Source organism: Diabrotica undecimpunctata, chromosome 3, assembly GCF_040954645.1.
Source record: "Diabrotica undecimpunctata isolate CICGRU chromosome 3, icDiaUnde3, whole genome shotgun sequence".
Lineage (NCBI taxonomy): Eukaryota > Metazoa > Arthropoda > Insecta > Coleoptera > Chrysomelidae > Diabrotica > Diabrotica undecimpunctata.
Window position 1 is genome coordinate 79,775,175 of NC_092805.1, and position 19,052 is coordinate 79,794,226.

The 19,052-nt window shown below is 31.4% G+C and overlaps 1 protein-coding gene across 1 annotated transcript in view; it reads left to right on the forward strand.

The window, feature by feature from the left end:
• The first annotated feature begins 652 nt into the window (after window positions 1-652).
• The window catches only part of LOC140436945 (pickpocket protein 28-like), a 144,078-nt gene continuing 125,678 nt past the window's right edge, over window positions 653-19,052 (forward strand). Inside the window, exon 1 of the mRNA XM_072526126.1 lies at window positions 653-945. Within this exon, the coding sequence (XP_072382227.1) occupies window positions 770-945 (176 nt within the window). The 5' untranslated portion in view covers window positions 653-769. The remainder of the gene's footprint in view (window positions 946-19,052) is intronic.

Sequence of the window (19,052 nt, forward strand, 5' to 3'; positions counted from 1 at the left end):
ATAGCCTATGGCACTAACAACACGATGCACTAAGGAGATTAGTATGATCAATATTTTCAATATAGGTCGTGTCATAATAATTGTAATTCAAAATTGGGCCCCGAATACTGAAAGGTTGAGAAATTCTGAGTTAAAGTAGGATCTATTATTTTTTAAATGTTATTTTTTGATAATATTAATGAGAACAAAATTTTGTATTAAAACTATTATTTATATAATAGTTTATACTCCACTTTTATTACTCGGAGTTACAATATGATCTATTATTTTTTAAATGATATTTTTTGATAATATTAATGAGAACAAAATTTTGTATTAAAATTATTATTTATATAATAGTTTATACTCCACTTTTATGACTTCCTATACGAGTATGTATGTAAGTAATTTTGTTTACCAATTTTTATTGCAGGTACTTTTTATTTTTAGAACGTTACGTTCATTTAAATTTTAATAAAAAAAGTATAAAATAAAGTTATAAAATTATACTAGGCAAACGATATTTCACTTCTTTATTTCAATATGTATTTTTGTATAAACTTATTTTATACCATTCAGCAAACAATATCGTACAATACAAATCACTATAAAATCGAACAATAAACAAAGCATAACTTCCTGCGTACATCATACGGTTCCGTACTGCAAAAATCCTTCAAGTTCAGTGTTACAGCGCACTCAGAAGCGGCAGCATTAATCTTATACGATAGTGATGTAATTTTGTTAGTTATCGGACGATTTATACAAAAGTGGTGCATAATCTAATACAATGGAAAGTGAGATTCCCCTAAAAGGTTATTCGACAAACAGTGAAGGTGCCAATAATAACAGATATGCAAAAAAAAACTCTTGGAAGCGATTAAGAAGATATTTTCGCGATTACTGTGATAATTCTAGTATAATTGGATTTAAATATTTAGGAGAAAAACGGTCCAGAGGTGAGCGGTAAGTACACAATTTAAAATTTTGTGATAAGAGCGTCGACTAACCTTCAAACATGTTATCATTTATTTAATGTTTGATGTAAAAAATGAGCAGTAGAACCACATGTTTGTTATTTAAATTTATGCTGCACGAACATTTATTATTATAAAACAAACGATTATTCAAGAAGCTCTAGCTTTTCGAAGAAGTCGAAAGCTTTGAAATTTTTGAAATGGTTTTCTTCCCAGATCTATTTGCTATTTTATTTTTTAAATTGCAGATGCAGACCATTTTTTTTTTTGCAAAACTTACATTTTCATTCTCTATTTTCTTTTCTTTCTTTTCGTTGGCTAAAAGTAATTCCAAAATAATATACTTCGTTGTCTTAATGTTGTTTGTCCTAATTTTGTGCAAAAAAAATCTTACACAAACATTTTGAAAGTTTAAATTACTTATTTTTCATATATTTTTACTGTATTATATTTACTATTATTTATATATACCTAAAATAGTCTGTTGGTTAGCTATGGTATGTTAGCTGGCAAGTTTTAAGGCAGGGTATGATTTTCATCAACCTATAAAAAGATCTTCTCTTTACACAGTGTCATAGGTAGCTGTTAGGTCAATAAATGTTATGGCTGATTTTTTACGTCTTTTAAAGCCAGCTTTAATAACTGCAGCCAATAACAGCATTTGAGCACAGCAGCTCTGTCCTCTAAAACCTGCTTGCTTAATTGGTACCGCAGCCCTAATAGTGTTACATATTCTGTTATATAAGAGTCGTTCCAGTAATTTAGAACAACAACTGTGTAAGGCAATAGGTCGATAACTTTCAGGCAGCTTGTTGTCTTTGCCAGGCTGCTCAATTCTGAATTGTGATAATTTTTGTTCTTTTGAATTCTGGAGATACTGGATGACTACCTCCTACTTTCTTGAGCCACTACCGTGTTTTTCTATCGGTGTGGATTATAGATTCGGGATCCATTCCATAGAAGCCAATTGCCAATTTCCTGTTTTGATTTGATTAAGTACTTCATTCATTTCATCCAATGAGAAGGTACGTGAGTATTTTGATGTTGCTGAAGTATTTACTTTAAGTTGTTTAAGAACTCTTCTTACATCAGATGTATGAGTTTTCTCAGATGGAGCTTCGGAGTTCTCAATTATTCTGTTGGCTTCATGTTTTTCGACGGAAACGGAAGAAATCACTATGTTGTACGGTAGACTTTCATTTATTAGGTCCAGTTGAGTCCAGTGACTTCAGTAAATTGTCTCCAATTTCGGGATCCTCTGATTTCGAATATTCGTCATTTAGTTTTCATTTTCCTCCGTCCAGTCTGGGATGTACTTCTTTCGAAAACATCGAGAGATATGTTTTTTGGCAACATTCCTAGAGATAATCATTCCCAGAAAAAGGTGATAATTGTTGGCCTTTTGGTCAATAAAGCAAATGCAGATGTCCAGCGCTTTGGTATATTCGGGCCAGTTTGCTTTGTTAAAATTCCAAAGGGCTCTGAGCGTATATTCAACGATAGGAATTTATATGCCTATTTCAATTATGAGCTTGAAAGTGGTTGCATCTGTGAGTTACTTGAAACCCAGGAAAGATCGGAAACAATTACCTTGAGTTTCTTGTTCTTATTGCGACGCCCCTCAATGAAGGTTGGTGATCAATTTGGTTCGGGACCAGAACTGAAAGATTTTTCGGGGGGATGGGGGAAGGATAAAAATTAGATTGCCGCCCTCTTTTCTGATTCCTGTTCACCAAACTAGTAAGATATAATATCCTCCGTAGCTATTTTTTAGTTTCGGTAATTGAAATTGCACACCATAAGTGTATGCTATTTAGAAATTTTATGTATATATGCAAAACACTTTGAAATACCATTTGGTCCCTATAGACAATCAAAAAATATGCAAAAACACGTCAAATTTAGTATTGAGGATGACACAACCTTCTAGTGGGGTCGAACACAACCTTCTAAATCTTTAACAGAATGAGCGTTAAGTGTTACTTCATTTTGAAGGTCGTTCAACTACTTTTTCAAACATACTACATACAATATATTTCTTTTCTGTACTTTTGAATAAATTAAGTAAAACCGTTAAGATATCTACGATATCTACTCTTGAACACCAGGGGCCCGAAGATTCTTCGATGATATCGGTATTTGTTATGTCTTGTATTATGTTTTCAATATCTTTTTGTTTAGCAAATGGTAATTTCCGTGGATATTTAGGAATTGGTCTTGCATCTCCAGTATAAATTCCAAGTTGAACTAAACTAGGTTGTACTGTACTGTAGATTTCTAGGATTTAAAAATGTCGAAGTTTTCATTAATAAATTCATTAATTTTATTTTCCGTCGACCATCCATTTATGATTAATTTTAACACCCTCAAAATCATTGATTAATGACCCCTATTAATGAATGATTTTCTATTAATGAACGATTTTATTATAGGCAACACAACATACATTGCTTGTATAATAATTTAACCACATTTAACGCTCTGTGATTGGCAGTAACCTGTGGTGTAGGCAACCAAACATATAGGTACCTATTTATATTCCCACTAAAAATTATTTAAAATGACATAGCCGCTGTAAGTACTGTCTGTCATTGTATGTCATTATTTATCGTTAAGTAAATAAAAATTTAAACTAAGATATTTTTATTTCTGAAAAGTTCGGCGACGGAAAAGTTTTGTAACGAACTCGTGAATTAAAATGGAGATTAACAATCTCGAACATTAACGCACTCGCTTCGCTCGCGCGTTAATATATCTCAATTGTTAATCGCCCTTATTAATACACTTGTAGGTTAAATAACTATTAATTTCCCAGTTTTTAAGCGATCAACATTTTTAATTAGTTGTTTTAAGAGGCTGGCGTAAATTAGGTAATTTGAAGCTGTATTATTTTTAAAATATTTGTTGCACGTGATGATTTTTTTCCATTGGGCTATATATGTCTATAAGCTTTTTAGACAACTTAGGACACTAACGAGTTCCTCGCTTTCCACAACGCTAAAAATGTAGACCTTAAGGTTTTTAACTAAGTCTCGCCAGGATGATAATATTGAGAAATTTCTGTATCTTCGCTGACTATTACTCTTACTTGGGGTATCAGTATCGATTCTTCCAAATTAAGGACAACTTCTTCACTTTCAATAAACAAAATTTTATTTTGAAAATCTATGATAAATTTGTTCTGGATAATATCCATCCCAAGAATACATATATTTTTAATATCGGCTACAAGAAATAAAAGTTTTATCAAGGTTTTATAAATAATAAAGGTGCATTTTTGATTGTCAATATAGCCCTTAAGTAGTAAAGAGTTAAAGTAAAGAGAGCAGTAGAGACCTATCTCTACTAGTATTTCTAATATGATGATATAAATGATGAGCTTCTGGATGTTAAAATTTCGATCTAGGCGACCTTCTGACTCCATTCTTTGGATTAGCTTTCCTTGTTTGAGATCGGCTTCTGCAAGTGTTTCGAGTATGTCCCATTCATCCGCCATTAAAACAACTTCGGTTTTTATTTCGAGTTTATTGTTAAAGATATTGCAGTATATTTAAAATTTGGCATAAAATCGGTTGTTGGTTATATAATTTTGGCTGAGATCTGGAAATGCTTTTTGCCGCTTCATACTTCTGGGTTGAGATTAGTGCTCCATTTAACGTTTTGTGATGTTGTAATCGGAGAACTTGTTGCATTTCAAGATCATGTAGTCCGCCTATGAATGCCTGCACTTCAGGCTATGTTTTTGATGTCGAAGTTTTAACTTAATTTGGAAAACCTACTTTAGATACTGCTGGCCATATGTTGTTTCTAAATCTTCAACAAGAGAGGTATAACTGATTGAATCCTGGAGAAGAAATTGCAAAACGGTTGCTACCTATACTCGAAGTTACACCTCCAAAGAAGCTGCCATTTCTTTCTAATTCCAACCATTTGCTCTAGCTGCAGCTTTGAAGTGAAAACTATTGAAATATTGAAAACTAAGTTTCCTATGCAGTTTCATCATCGAATATGGATGGTTTTAAAATTTTGCCAGTTCTGATTGTACCTGGTTTAACTGTGGAAGGGGTTGAAGCTGTTAATTCAGATTTGACATTAGTTATTCGACATTCAACAATATTAGATAAAGAAGCTTGTGTATTAATTTTTCTTTTTAACTGAACTATTAATTTTTCTAAATAAGATTGTAAATCATTTTGTTGTTGGTCCATTTTATTTTTAAAATCCTTTTATTTTTCTTCTAATTTGTCAATTCTACTAGTAATTTGACTTACCTCTAACTGAAAATTTTAGTGAATTTGAGATAAACCATTTATGAGTTCTTGTCTTGTCAACTCTTCTCCTTCACCTCCCTACGTTTCTCCTTTTCCTCTTTCTCTTCTTGCTAACGCTTTTTTTTAATCCATTTCAACGGTGTGAAAAATTGGAATCACTACAAGAACAGAAGGACAGCTTTGGTCTACATAAAAAGGTTAAAGACATTTCAAGTGTATAAAAGAAATACCATGAGACTCGCCTGAAGAATGATCAAGGAGACTACTTGCATACCCAGGAATAACTAGCTAAAATCTGGACAGACTCTGCTTCGTTCCTATTTATGGATAATAAACCGAATCTACCAACTATTAACTATTAACTATTAACATGCTGCGGTGGAGTATTCTATTAAAGTAGCAAAACTGGGCAAGGCCCCTGGACCAGATAGCATTACTACGGAAGCCATAAAACTATTAAAAGATAACAACATCGACATGCTGGTAACAATTTTCAATACCTTATAACACCGGCCACTTTATTCAACCTTTATAATGATCTTTAAATCACAAAAAGCGGTAACATTCAAAGACCATAGAACGATCAGTTTAATGAGCCTTTTGCTTAAAGTATTTCATCGCATCCTCTACACAAGAATGTTCAGAAAGCTGGAAGGAATAAGCGGCGAGATACTACTTGGGTTCAAGAGCGGACTGGGTATACGTGGAGCAGTTTTATTCTTGAATACTCTTGTACAAAACTTCATAAACCAACGAAAGGATATATTCATCACATTTCTTAATTATAAAAAAGCGTTAGACACCGTAAAACACGATGCAATGTTAAAAATGTTACATAACGCTCACATTGACAAGAAAGATATAAAATTATTCCATAATCTCTATTGGAATCAAAAAGCACGAGTAAAGCTGAACAAATCAATGAACACATAGGAATTTAAAATTTTAAGAGGGGTGCGACAGGGGTGTATTTTATCTCCTGTGCTGTTCAACCTCTACGTGGAAAATGTTTTTGATGCTAAATAAAATAAATACCATAGGAAAAATATATGGCTTAAAGATAAATGCTGGAAAAACTAAATGATTGGCACTAAGAGAAAATGCACTTTTAAGAGTACAGCTGCAAGTAGATAACGCTCCAATCGAGCAAGTGAAAACATTTAAATACTTGGGAAGGATAGTGAATGAACAATGTTGAACAACAAGAAATAAAATGCCGTACCGGACAAGCCAGGCAAACTTTTATTAAATTTAAACCACTACTATGTAACCGCAATATTTCCTTCAATATCCGCTATAGGATGGTGAAATGCTATGTATGGTCCATATTGTTATACGGGATGGAGACATGGACGTTAAAAATATCCTCCATTAACAAGTTGGAGGTCATCGAAGTGTGAACCGTGCGAAGAATGTTCCGCATACCATAAACAGATAGGGAGAGCAACGAGGAAGTCCTGAGAATAGCTAATACTGAGAGAAGATTATTCAACTTTTTTAAGGTACGAAAACTGGATATCTGAGTCATATTCTCAAAGAAAAAAAAAATACGTAATCCTTCAACTAATCATCCAAGGAAAGATTAAGGGCCAGAGAGTAGTAGGTCTCAAATCAATGCCGTGGCTACCAAATATAAAGAATTGGACAGGCATAAATATAAATAAACACTGGCGAACTTTTGCATGCCGCAAAAGATAGACGTCTGCCCTTAAGATAATTTGCCAACGCAGTATAGGTGCACAGCACTATAAGAAAAATAAGATCTTGTATTAACCATAAACAATTACTAATTATTTTTTATCCTATCGCTGTCACCAATGTTACACTTCTTGAAAATAACTTTATTCAACAGCAACTTGTTTAAAATACTTAATTTAATAACAACTATTAACTAAAAACTCTAAATACTAACACTTTGTTATAGGGTATTTAGGTAAATTATAATAATGGATACTGTCTTATTCCTTTTGTGTCCGGCTGTATGACGGATAAACTAAGCCAAAAAAAAATTCTGTATTCTTAAGGCTTTCATGAATGCTGTTGACGTGTTCTCCAAATCTAAGTATATTATGAGGCTCTGTCCAGGTATTTGTAGACCTTTTCTTTTTTTGATCATGCGATATCTCTCTAAAGATGTATTTTTATTGAGGCTTTTACCATTCTGTGGTCGCTTACTGTTGAAAACCGGTTTAGTATTGTAAAATCCTTAAATATTTGCTTTTTTTAGTGATCATAATATCTATTTTGTCCCTAGTTTTTCCATTCGGGCTCTGCCACGTCCATGTTCGATGTTCTTTTTTGTAGAAAAAGTTGCATTTATTTCGAATAGATTTTTTCCAGCAGAAAACTAAGTTAAGTTTCAATGAACTCGTTCCTGTAGCCCAAACCAAATTTTCCCAGTGATGTTTTTGTCTCATTTTTTAATGTACTTCGCTAACGCCTATCACATTTCATTTTATTTTTGAAATTTCCGCTTCCATCTCTTTGGTTCTTTCTTCTGTTACTAGAAGTCTAATGTTATATGTAGCGACGTTGAGTTGAGTACATTTTGAGATAATGACATTTTCATTTTATTTTAGGGGGTATTTAGCGTGATTTTAAAACTTCTGCGCTTGCCAGGACGTTTTGGCCGGTTAGGTCAAGGATGTAGGTAGAGATATTTTGGAAACAGACAGAAAGGGATATAAGGACCTGACTTCCTTATAATAGAAAGGAAGGACGTGAGTGGCTCGCATAAGGCAGGATCATCAAGCCCTGTAGTAACCTATCCTTTACCGGGATCGTAGAAGAGTGCTACAATCTTTCTTAATGTTAAATTAGGGCTAATCTCGCATGAGCCAAAAAAATCTTATTTTTAGAGAAAATATAAGCTTCAATATGAATATTGCCAAGTGTTATTTCACTTGTGTACCAGCATTCGGGTGAAGTAGATCAATTTGGCGAAAAGTCGTTTATTTAGATTATTTCTTGTACCTGTCCCGCTAGATTCACGTCTACCAGACTGAAGCTCCGACCGTAGATCCTTTTGTGTAACTGTGTTGCCAATGATTAGATTATTTCTCATCTGCCATTAGGCACACTTTTCCCCATCCGAACCGGGGGAAATATTTCTATTGTTACCGCATTAATGGCATTTATTTCGCTACAATGTAATTCTGGTTCCTTATCTGAGCTTGTCATTTTATTAGGACCAGCTGGAGGGGCAGCTACACTTGTACCTGGCTTCACTTCAAGTCTTTGTCTTTTAACGTTTCGTCTAGAAGGTTTTATCTGAAAACCTTTGTTATGTTAATACCATAAACAGCGTTTTCATTGGTGTCATCATTTCCTGAAACATTTTTAAAACTCGTTCTAGAGCTAAAGAAACAATTTCAGTTGCTTTAAAAATGATACTAAATCATGCCTAATTGCACTGATATCACCTTCAGCTTTTTTATTTATTTCAACTAGAAATATATCTAATAAATATGGAACGCAGTATTTATCAATTATTGTGTGGGACGGATGTGGCTGTTTCTATGGCCTACAGATCTTTATATTACTGAATCCGATGTTTCCAATACTAATTATCCGAAAAAACAGATACGAAAAAACAATTTTTTATAAACTCAAGTTACGAGGTGGCCCTAATTTTTTGTTCTGTAGTGTATAAGAACCATGGATTAGAGTAAATATTTTACATTAAAAGTGAGAATTATTATGTGCTATTATTAAAAATAGTTTAGGAATTATTACATTAAGAAATACCTAGTTGCTCGGTTGACGTAGGGCACGTTAATTACCTTCAGATAATTAAACTTGTAATCGAACATACTTTGTGTAGTGACTGTAAGATGACTAGTGTCATTATAATAATAATTTGTTGTGTATTGTTGGTAACTTAGCAAACGTGCTATAGGAAGTGTTTTTACTAATATTAACTGAATATTTTACAAAATAATACTCCTCATAAAACCCATCACATTTGAACTTATAAAATACTGATTGAACAAAACATTTTAATCAACCTCCATGTGCATTATTGAAAAGCATACGAAGCCACAAACAAATAAAAATATCATTTGAATAATGTACCTACTCGGTTTGTATTTTGAATATGGTTACGCTTGACCTTAGCATAATATACTGAATTATTTCATTTTAAATACTCTCATTACATCCTAATATTATATAACACAAAGTTTTGCTAATTGCTCTCAAAGTCGTTCAATGACAAATATAAAAACACATTTTTTGTATATAAGGTACCTTATCTCCGTTTTTCTAATGTAAATAGTTTTGTTATATATGTAGTACATAAAACATTCAAGGTTACAGATTCGACAAATGAACATTTTATAATTTCTAAAATTGAAAATTAACAGCCTTCGAGCTTAAATCAAAGCAGATCATTAATTATATACAGGTTGTCACAAAAATATTGGTCATAAATTACAACGATTTCTAGGGATGAAAATAAGTCGATTTAACCTAACTTAAGGCCAATTTACATTTAGCCAGTGTACTGGCAGACAGTACTTGCCGCCAGTAAATTTGCGTCAATATATCTGTTTACACATTTTCTAATTTACTTGTCTGACTTTAAAAAACAAAATGGATCCAAGTGATTGGGCGCTAGTACGTTCTGGCGTTAAAGTGGTGGTTATTGCTATCGCGACAAATTTATTAAATGAAATTAAACATAATCAAAAGAAGGGAAGACGAATATGGGTGAGAGATTGAATAAAACGAATGAATGCTTTGGGGGCTTTTGCTCGACTAATAAAGATATTGCAACTGAGGATGAAGAGGCTTATAAGAATTTTATGAGATTATCGCCCACAAAATTTGAGGAATTGTTGCAATTGATAGAAACAAAACTTACAAAATCAGAAACATGGATGAGGCTCCAATCTCTCCACGTATAAAACTTGAAGTAACAATACGTGTTCTTCATTCAGTATTTAAACAGACTCCCCAAGTGCACTATTTTAGTTTTTTTACTCGAAGTGCTTTTGCACTCACTTTTCTTGGATTTTAGAATCTTATTTAATTTTTGTCTGTATGCAGTTCTTACTGTTTTAATTTTACTTTTCAGAGTAACCAAATCGATGGCTGCAAATCTTTCTATTTAATTCGTTTCTCTTAAAAGTTGGTCAAACGAATTATCCCATATGTATTTTTCTTAAGCCCTTTTCTTGTGGCATTTTAAAGTAATTACTATTTTATTGGGAATAAGCCACAATTAAATGTTAAAATAAGTTTATTGACGTTTCAATCTTCACTTCGGAAATCGTTCTTAAAATACAAACATAATTAAATTAAACAAATTTTATTTTTTGTTAAGTACTTAAAAACTACTTTTGTTAAAAAACTCTTCTAATAATTTAATTTTATCTGACTCATTTATATTAACAATTCAGACATATATTATACATTTTAAAGTAGACGACTTTAAAATGATATTACCAATATTGCTGAGTTGCGTTCCTGGGACGACTTTATTGTAAGATACAGTCTGTCCCAGACCCTTCTTTCAGTGCGTCACTAATTTTGACGTCATATAGAATTTTAAGAATGTCGAGAATTATTGCATGATATTTTAGTTAAATCTGACAGTTGCAAGATCATAATTGATTAAATTTGAAAAGGTTATTTTTTTTTAAATATAAAATAAAAACTCAAAATTCAGAATTGTTTTTTAATATTAAAGGTAAAATTTTTAATTTACATGTTAAAGGTTTCGTCCTGTAAATAAATTTTTATTGCGCATTATATTGGAACGGCAGTTTGTCATAATTCCTATTCTATACATTCCAAAGAAAGTGCTTTATTAGCTAAGATTTACCATCTCCAGTAATTCAAGTTTTATCATGGTTGTTGAAACACGTAAGTATATGTCTCCCTTTTAAACATTCTACTAAAGAGTGTTTAGTCCAACTTGAATTTGGTATTTTTGGTATGAAGGGTAATATGTTGGCCTAAAATTAACAAGAAAAAATTTAAAGACGCTAGTGATATTTCAGTAGGTGATGGCAAACTATATTTTGATACAAACCTTCACTAAACATTTTGTATACACGAGTTCTAATAACATGTTCATAGTTATTAGTTAATGAACGCCAGAAACTGGTAATAAAGTTGTCCCAGCCTCTTTTTCTAATTGAAAATAATTTAATAATTTTAATATTAGTCTTTGTTCCTTCTCGGTATATCTCGGCATATTTAAAATATTTTTATGACAATAAATACAAAATTAAATTTTCACTGTAAAATTTCTGAAAATACTAACCTGAAATGACAATTATCATTTCATCAGTTGACATTTTAAAAATACTGTCAAGATCGAGACCTTCTGCGTCAAATTATATTTATGCGCGTCATTGATTGGATATCTATTTAGCGTATTATAAACTCCAACCAATTATACATCCGTAAGTAAAATTCGCTTTAATATACAAATACCCGTAAACGATACATAATTTTCTAAGTTCTATGTATATTAATCATAGACTTACGTTTTTTTCTGTCACTTCTAGCTTAATGCGTTAGAGAGAATTCGATCAGCTATGATGCACTGAAAGAAGGGTTTGGGACGAACTATAGTTCATTCGATTACATGAAATCAACTTTAACTTGAGAATATCCGTCATAAAAAATTATAGCATGTAATTCGTCTTTAAAAAGAAAACACGTTCCATGATGACAGTAAAATTCTCCTGTTAGTGATTCCATAGTAAATTACGAGGAAAAACCCAGAAAAAAATAACCTCATAATATTATCCCGACATGGTAAGCATTTAGTGTTACATTTAATTTATTCTTAATAAACACCAAATTCTAATTTTATATGTTTGTTATTTAAAAAACATAAATGATGTATCCTCGATATCGATTGATGTTCACTTATTCTAACATTTAATGGCCTTGATGTTTCACGTAAATAAAATTAATCGCATTCACACGGTTTTATAAACACAATTCTTTGTTATTTCTTGTTCATGGTTAGGTTTAGTTTTAGATAAAATAGATCTAAATGTGTTTGTTGTTAATATTGAATTTATTTCCTATTTTTAAGTTTTTCTGATAATCCTTTCATGTATGGTATTGTTACCTTCCTCGTATTATTCCTTATGTATGCTCTAGGATCTCGTTTTAGGTTGTTCTGTTCTATTCGGTCGATTGTTGAAAATTCCCTTTTTTTAATAAACGATAAAGGATAATCATTTTTGAAGTTATACTTCTATACGCGCGTTCGACGTTGGAAATTTGTACGGAAGTGAATCGGCAAAATCATTACATATGTAAGATATAGGTAAGATAGAGACAGAAGATATATTTTCTCTCTCGAGAATGTATGACCGAGAACTGTCAATTTTGAAATACATTACTGTGTCTAATTTTTTGCGTCTTTTGTTCATACGCTGGTATGTGTGAATTCGAATCTCAATACGAATTTCCTTTTTTATTTTTGAAATATTTAAAAACACTATGTTATTTTATAAAATATATGTAATATACACAAAAACGCAAAATTTTAAAATAAAATGAAAATTTACAACATAATCCGAGTTGTTGGTTTTTTATTTTTATCATCCACAAACATTTTTTGGAGTTATACTTATATACGCGCGTTCGACGTTGGAAATTTGTAAAGGAGTGAATCGGCAAAATCATTACATATGTAAGATATAGATTAGAGAGAGACAAAAGATATATTTTCTTTCTCTTTCTCTCTCTTTCTCTCTCGAGAATAAAAATGTTCATTTTGTAAATATATTTAATATTTATTAATATTATTATTATTCTTTTATTAATATTATTATCATGGTAAATTAAACATATGCGTAAGTATATTATTATATTAAGTTATTATATTGAATTATGTTGTAGTGTATTGTACTTTTATTTTTATATTAATAACAAAATAAACAATTTATTTTACTGCAGAGTATCTGTATATTGTATTGATATTCTGATTTAATTTATAATTTAAATATCTGTTGGTGTGTGTTAGTTTTCTATACACCTGAGTCTCATATCCAGTATTGTTCCTAGAGATTAAAACATTCAGAACAGGTAGTGTGTTATTATATTTCTTTTTTATGTAAATGTTGTCTATTCTTTATCGTTTATATAAGTCAGGAATATGTCCAACAACTCTGATTCATGAGGTCATATATTGAGAATACATCATCTACATAGCTCCACCATACTGTGGATTTTAAATTTTGTTTAGAAATTATTTGCTTCGAAATCTTCCATAAATATTTCGGCCAATAATGGAGATAAACTAGAGCTCATTTCTAGGCCAAAATTTTGTTTATAGAATTCATTATTTAGTTAAAATATATATTATCAGTACATATTGTCAATGACTACATTAAAGCTGATATATTTAGGCTTGTTCTAGTTGCCAATGTATCATTCCTCTCTAACTTTGTCTTCATTAAGTCTTATCTAATGGCACATTTGTAAATAAACTATTTATGTGAAAACTTACTAAAATATTATTTGAATTAAATTCAATATTTGATAATTTATTTAAAAAATGTGTGTTTTTTATAAATGTGTCACTTTTATTTGCAAATGGTTGTATATTATTTAATAAATATTTTGACAGTTCACTAAAAGGAGAATTCATAGTACATATTACAAATAGGTCTAAGTGGTATATTCGTTTTATGAACTTTTGGTACTCCATAAAAATATTTATCCCATATTTTTCATTAACATTTAGAAATGCTATAACTCTCTAATCCGGTTTATACTTAAAACGACCCGAAACTCTAAAAGACTAGAAAAGAAAGTCGGCCACTAAACTAGCCAGGTGCTCGACTTTTAGCCCGGTGCGGGCAAGTGGCAAGTGCGCCCTTCACTAGTTTATACAACAAGTTTACTGGCTTCAACTACTGTCCGCCAGTAAACTTGTCAAATATAGCCTTGTGAGCCTTTACTTATATGCAAATGTGCACCTAGAAATAGTTACGGCGTGTTATAAAATTAAACCGAATTTTTTATTACATATTGCTTCAAAACTGTATACAACTTTTCTATGAAAATTTATATTCTGTTTTTTGAAGCCTGTAATGGCCAATTGAAAATGAAGAAACGATAATATTGCTTGCTTGATGTTTCTAGACGTATAGAGGGATCTTCAAGCTTTTTCATTCCAACGTGTTTGTAGAATAATTAAATATTGGATTATAAACGGGATGTCAATGAAATGAAATACCTATTTTACAACTTTTGTAGTTTTGCAGTATTTGTAAAATTATGAATTTAGAAGATGCAACCACTTTGTTAAATTTCAAGCTAAAATAAAGTTTATGAATTTTTACAAATATCAAGTTTGTTATTCGAGTAGGCAAATTGTTGTTACGATTTCTATCCTGACAATGGTTTGAAATTTATTGTGAACCAACGTTTTGTTGAACTAAGTTGACTGAAGATGAACAATTACAGATTTTTTGAAATCACAGATATGCACTTAGTTTTAGGAAATACTGATTGTGGCTGTACCTTTTTCTTCGTTTTTTATTTAGGTGGTGAATGTCATGGTAATGAAGCGGCGGCAGCAAGGCGTTTAGCCGGATCTGGCAGAGCGTGGAGATACGCTCGTCGCCGGTGCATATGTGAAAATAGATAATAGTGAAAAGAACAACAAACGCGGTTAGTACCCTATGTTAGTGTGAAATTAGTAAATATTTGCTTTGCTTTGATAAATTCACTGGCCCTCCCCCAAAATGTGGTCGGACCATTCCGATGGTGAAATAAATATCGAGGGTTTAGTTTAGTCTGTTGTACGCCACCCTTGGTACCGATAACAATTTTATAAGTTGCGTAATTTATACAATGATAAAAAATCCATCACAACTTTGTTAGACCACTCCATAGTAAAATTGCTACGACACTGACTGTACATGCGGTGGGTTGGAGGGGTGGGCCTATGCGATGCATTAGCTTCCGACCGTCTTTGAACCGTGTTAATCTACCCAAAAACTACGGAACAGTATGCGTTGACCATGAATAGACAGATTTGCCTATACCAAGGATCGTTAACCACAAATATTGACTTGAAAACGGTATTCCACGTTGTTTATCTTCTTTTTTGATTTTGTTGTTTTCTATAATGTATTTTCCAGTTCTCTTTGCCAAATTTAGAACGCTGATCCACATTCTGTGAAATTCCGGCTTTATACAGATAAGCACCCTAATATAAATTTACTGGACATGCGCATATTTCTAACAATTGATTTCCATTTATGAGAAAGTGGGATTTAGCATAAACAAGTGCGTGGTAACAGTGGTTTCACAAAGAAAAAAAACGTACAAATGGTACGGTATAATAATGCTATACTAGACTGTATTGATGGGCACAAAAAACAAACATAAGGGTGATAGCTGCTAAATTTGCTAAATTAGGGGTATGTCATATAAAAGTATGGAGAACGGTTAAGGAATAGTTACTTCACCTCTTACATGTAACAGTAGTTTAAGAATTACTTTCACAAGACTATCCCAAACGTATAGGATTTTGTGATTGGGTTTTAGAAAAAAAAAGACGTAACGTAAACTTTATAAAGCCCGTTTTATTTACTGAGAAGCAACCTTTACAAGAAATGAAGCCAGTAATCATCACAGTATTTATATCTACGCCAACGTACATCCCAATGGTAAAAACTTTTCAACAAGTGGGATAGGAAGGAGGCCGGATACACCAATTAAATGAGCACCGCGCGGTCCAGGACTTAATCCAATGGATTTTTGTTTTTGGGATTTATGAAAAATTAAATTTAATTAGTGGAAATAACTAGTTTAGAACAAAACGAATAAAACTTTGGAAACTGCTAAAGCATTTCGTACTGTTTTAAACTTTCTTTGAATATTTTAAACACTTTTACACTTTAACTTAGGTAATATCCCTTCTGTTCCTGATTGAAAGTTAATAAACTTAATTTTTAATTTTTTAAACTTTTTAAAAATGTATTATTGTATTTAAAAAAGTGGCTTTGTAAAGTGAGTTTTGTAAACAAATACTAAAAGACAAAAAACTTGTAAACTGTATTTCATTTTATTGACGTCTCGTTTTTAATCTAATATTAAGTATACTAATAGAAATTTTCATAAAAAAAATTAAACAGTTTTGAAGCAATATTAAAAAAAAAGTTTTATTTTGTATGTAACACCCCTTACTTGTTCTGGGTACACTTTTGTATTTAAAGTAAAGACCATGTGTGAATACCAGTTTCTCATTTAATTCTGATAACTTTATTACTAGTGGACCAAGTAAGCGATTATTACATCTTTGTGTACAACGTTTTACTGCTCTATTGTGTCAATTAGTTTTCAATTGTCAATTGCTCAACAAGTTTTCGAAATGGTATGGAATATACTTTTATCGTACTTATACAATGCATTTATTAACAAACACGTTTGAATGATTTTTGTTTAATTTCTTGTTATGTATAGTTAATGTAGGTTTACCAAATAATCAAAGTTATGCCATTACCAGAACATATTATTATTAAAAATAAGGTTCCATCCATAAATATCATTGAAAAATAATTCATGTTATCTAAAAACTGTTATCGACAAAGAAACATGTACTGCGTCGGTGATATCTGTGCAGATCATATTACCATCAAAGTCATACTTGCCACTTGTCATCATGTATTATATTTTTGTTGATGGTTAAAAATTAAATGATCTGGTATTTTTTAATATCTCAGTGGGAATTACATAGCAGGTAAATGGTCAATCGGTATCTTATGTAAAATGTTATTTAAACGCAAACACCACCTGAAATATTAAAGAAAACTGATTAAATTATGTTTTTTATTTTATTTTAGGAAATTTTTTTTGGAAAAATAAGGGAAAAGGGTTTTCGCACTGTATCTCGTAAACTACCAACCCTACAATAAATTTTAATTGACATTATTTGTAGCAAATTAAATTGTCTACAACTTTATATTTATTACTTTTAACCGTAAAATGAAAAATAAGAAAGTTATAAACAAAAATAACTTTGGGCCTTAAACCTTTTTCTTGTAATTTTACAATAAAATGAATTAAGAGTTATATCATAGAGGCTTTTTTATAGAATAATTTTCACTAAAAATTTGTTAAATTTTATTAATTTCTTTGGAGTTTACAGCGCTCCGAACTTGGCCGGGTTCTTGAATACTCGCCCCTTGGAATAAGGGGTACCATTTTCGTATGTTAATAATTTATTATCGACCAACTCCGCCACCATAAAACTCACCCCACCTTGTGCGCTTGCGTCGCATGAAAAAGCACCAATTGTTTTCTTGCTCACGGCATTAGGAAGGAAGCAGTCCCAGGAAAGGGACTGGAAAAAGCATGGAAAAATTTGGATACCAATCAAAACTTTCAAAACTTCAGCGCACCCAAATTTCTGAAATTAATTTTTTGCAGATGCAAGTGAAACTGTGAAAGTATGTGTGGTTGTCGACAAGTAGGCCTTAAATGCTCTGCAGTGTGCCTGAATTGTTCTGGAGAAACCTACAGTAACATTATGGAAATATTAAAATTAATCGAAAAATTTGAAGAAGTGGAAAACTTTACCCACAATGACGCCAATTCTATCTTCAGTTCTTTCGCAAATATTCACCTTCGATATTCAACCCTAGCCTAGACCGTCAAAGAAAATGAAAAAACAACAGCTGGAAAACAACTTTTTAAATGTATAATTATTATGCTCAATATTATCTCACCTGGAAACTAATCCTAATGGTTCGATTTTATTATACTATTATGAGTATTCAAGAAACCGGTTAACTTCGAGAGGACTGCAAAAACCACAGAAATTAATGAAACTAAACACATTTGTAGTGAAAATAATTCGTTGAAAACTTTTTACAATATTGCTCTGATTTCTTTTTATTGCAAAATGACCAGAAAAAAAGTTAAGGTCCAAACGAAAGTTTGTTAAAAAATTTTTAGTTATTTTTGTTAATAACTTTTTTATTTTCCAGTTTGAGATAAAAAATAATATAAATAAAGTTGTAGACAATTTGATTTGCTACAAATAATGTCAAACATGCTTTTCTGTAGGGTTTCTAATTAACGAGATACATACGAAACCCTTTGAACTCCTTATTCCAAGATGGCGTGTATTCAAGAACACTGCCAACTTCAGAGCGCTGTAAAATCGCAGAGCGCAGCGAAATTTATGAAATTGAACAAATTAGTAGTAAAAATTACTCTATAAAAAGCCCTCTACAATATTGCTCTAATGCAATTTTATTGTAAAATGACAAAAAAAAAGTTATAAGGTCCAAAAGAAATTTTGTTCAAAAATTTTTAGTTTATGACATTTTTATTTTTAATTTTACAAATAAAGTAATACAAACAAAGTTGTAGAAAATTTAATTTCGTACAAACTACGTTTTATAAAATTTGATGTAGGGTTGCTAATTTACAAGATACAGCGCGAAAATCCTTTGCTCTCCTTTATTTAAGATGCTGCCGGGGGCAAGGGTGGCGACCCCACAAACTTGAACTTATACTAACCACCTCCACATATCAAAAAATAAAATTGCGTCCTCTCAAAAATGTAACTTTTTAATGGACTATTATCATAGTAAAGTATAGTACACAGAATGATTACTATAAGGTAAGGACGCCAATTAAGGCCGAGTTAAGGTTTAAATGTCTGTACTATTTCATTCAGTAAAAATATGGGGTAAAAAGTCTTGTATACGTTTTGCCTAACATTTTAGCTATCGAATTTCACGGTAAAATACTTAATAAGTAAATAAAGAAATATAAAATTTTAACAATGAATAAATCTTGAATATTTGTCCAGTTTCATTTTTTAAAG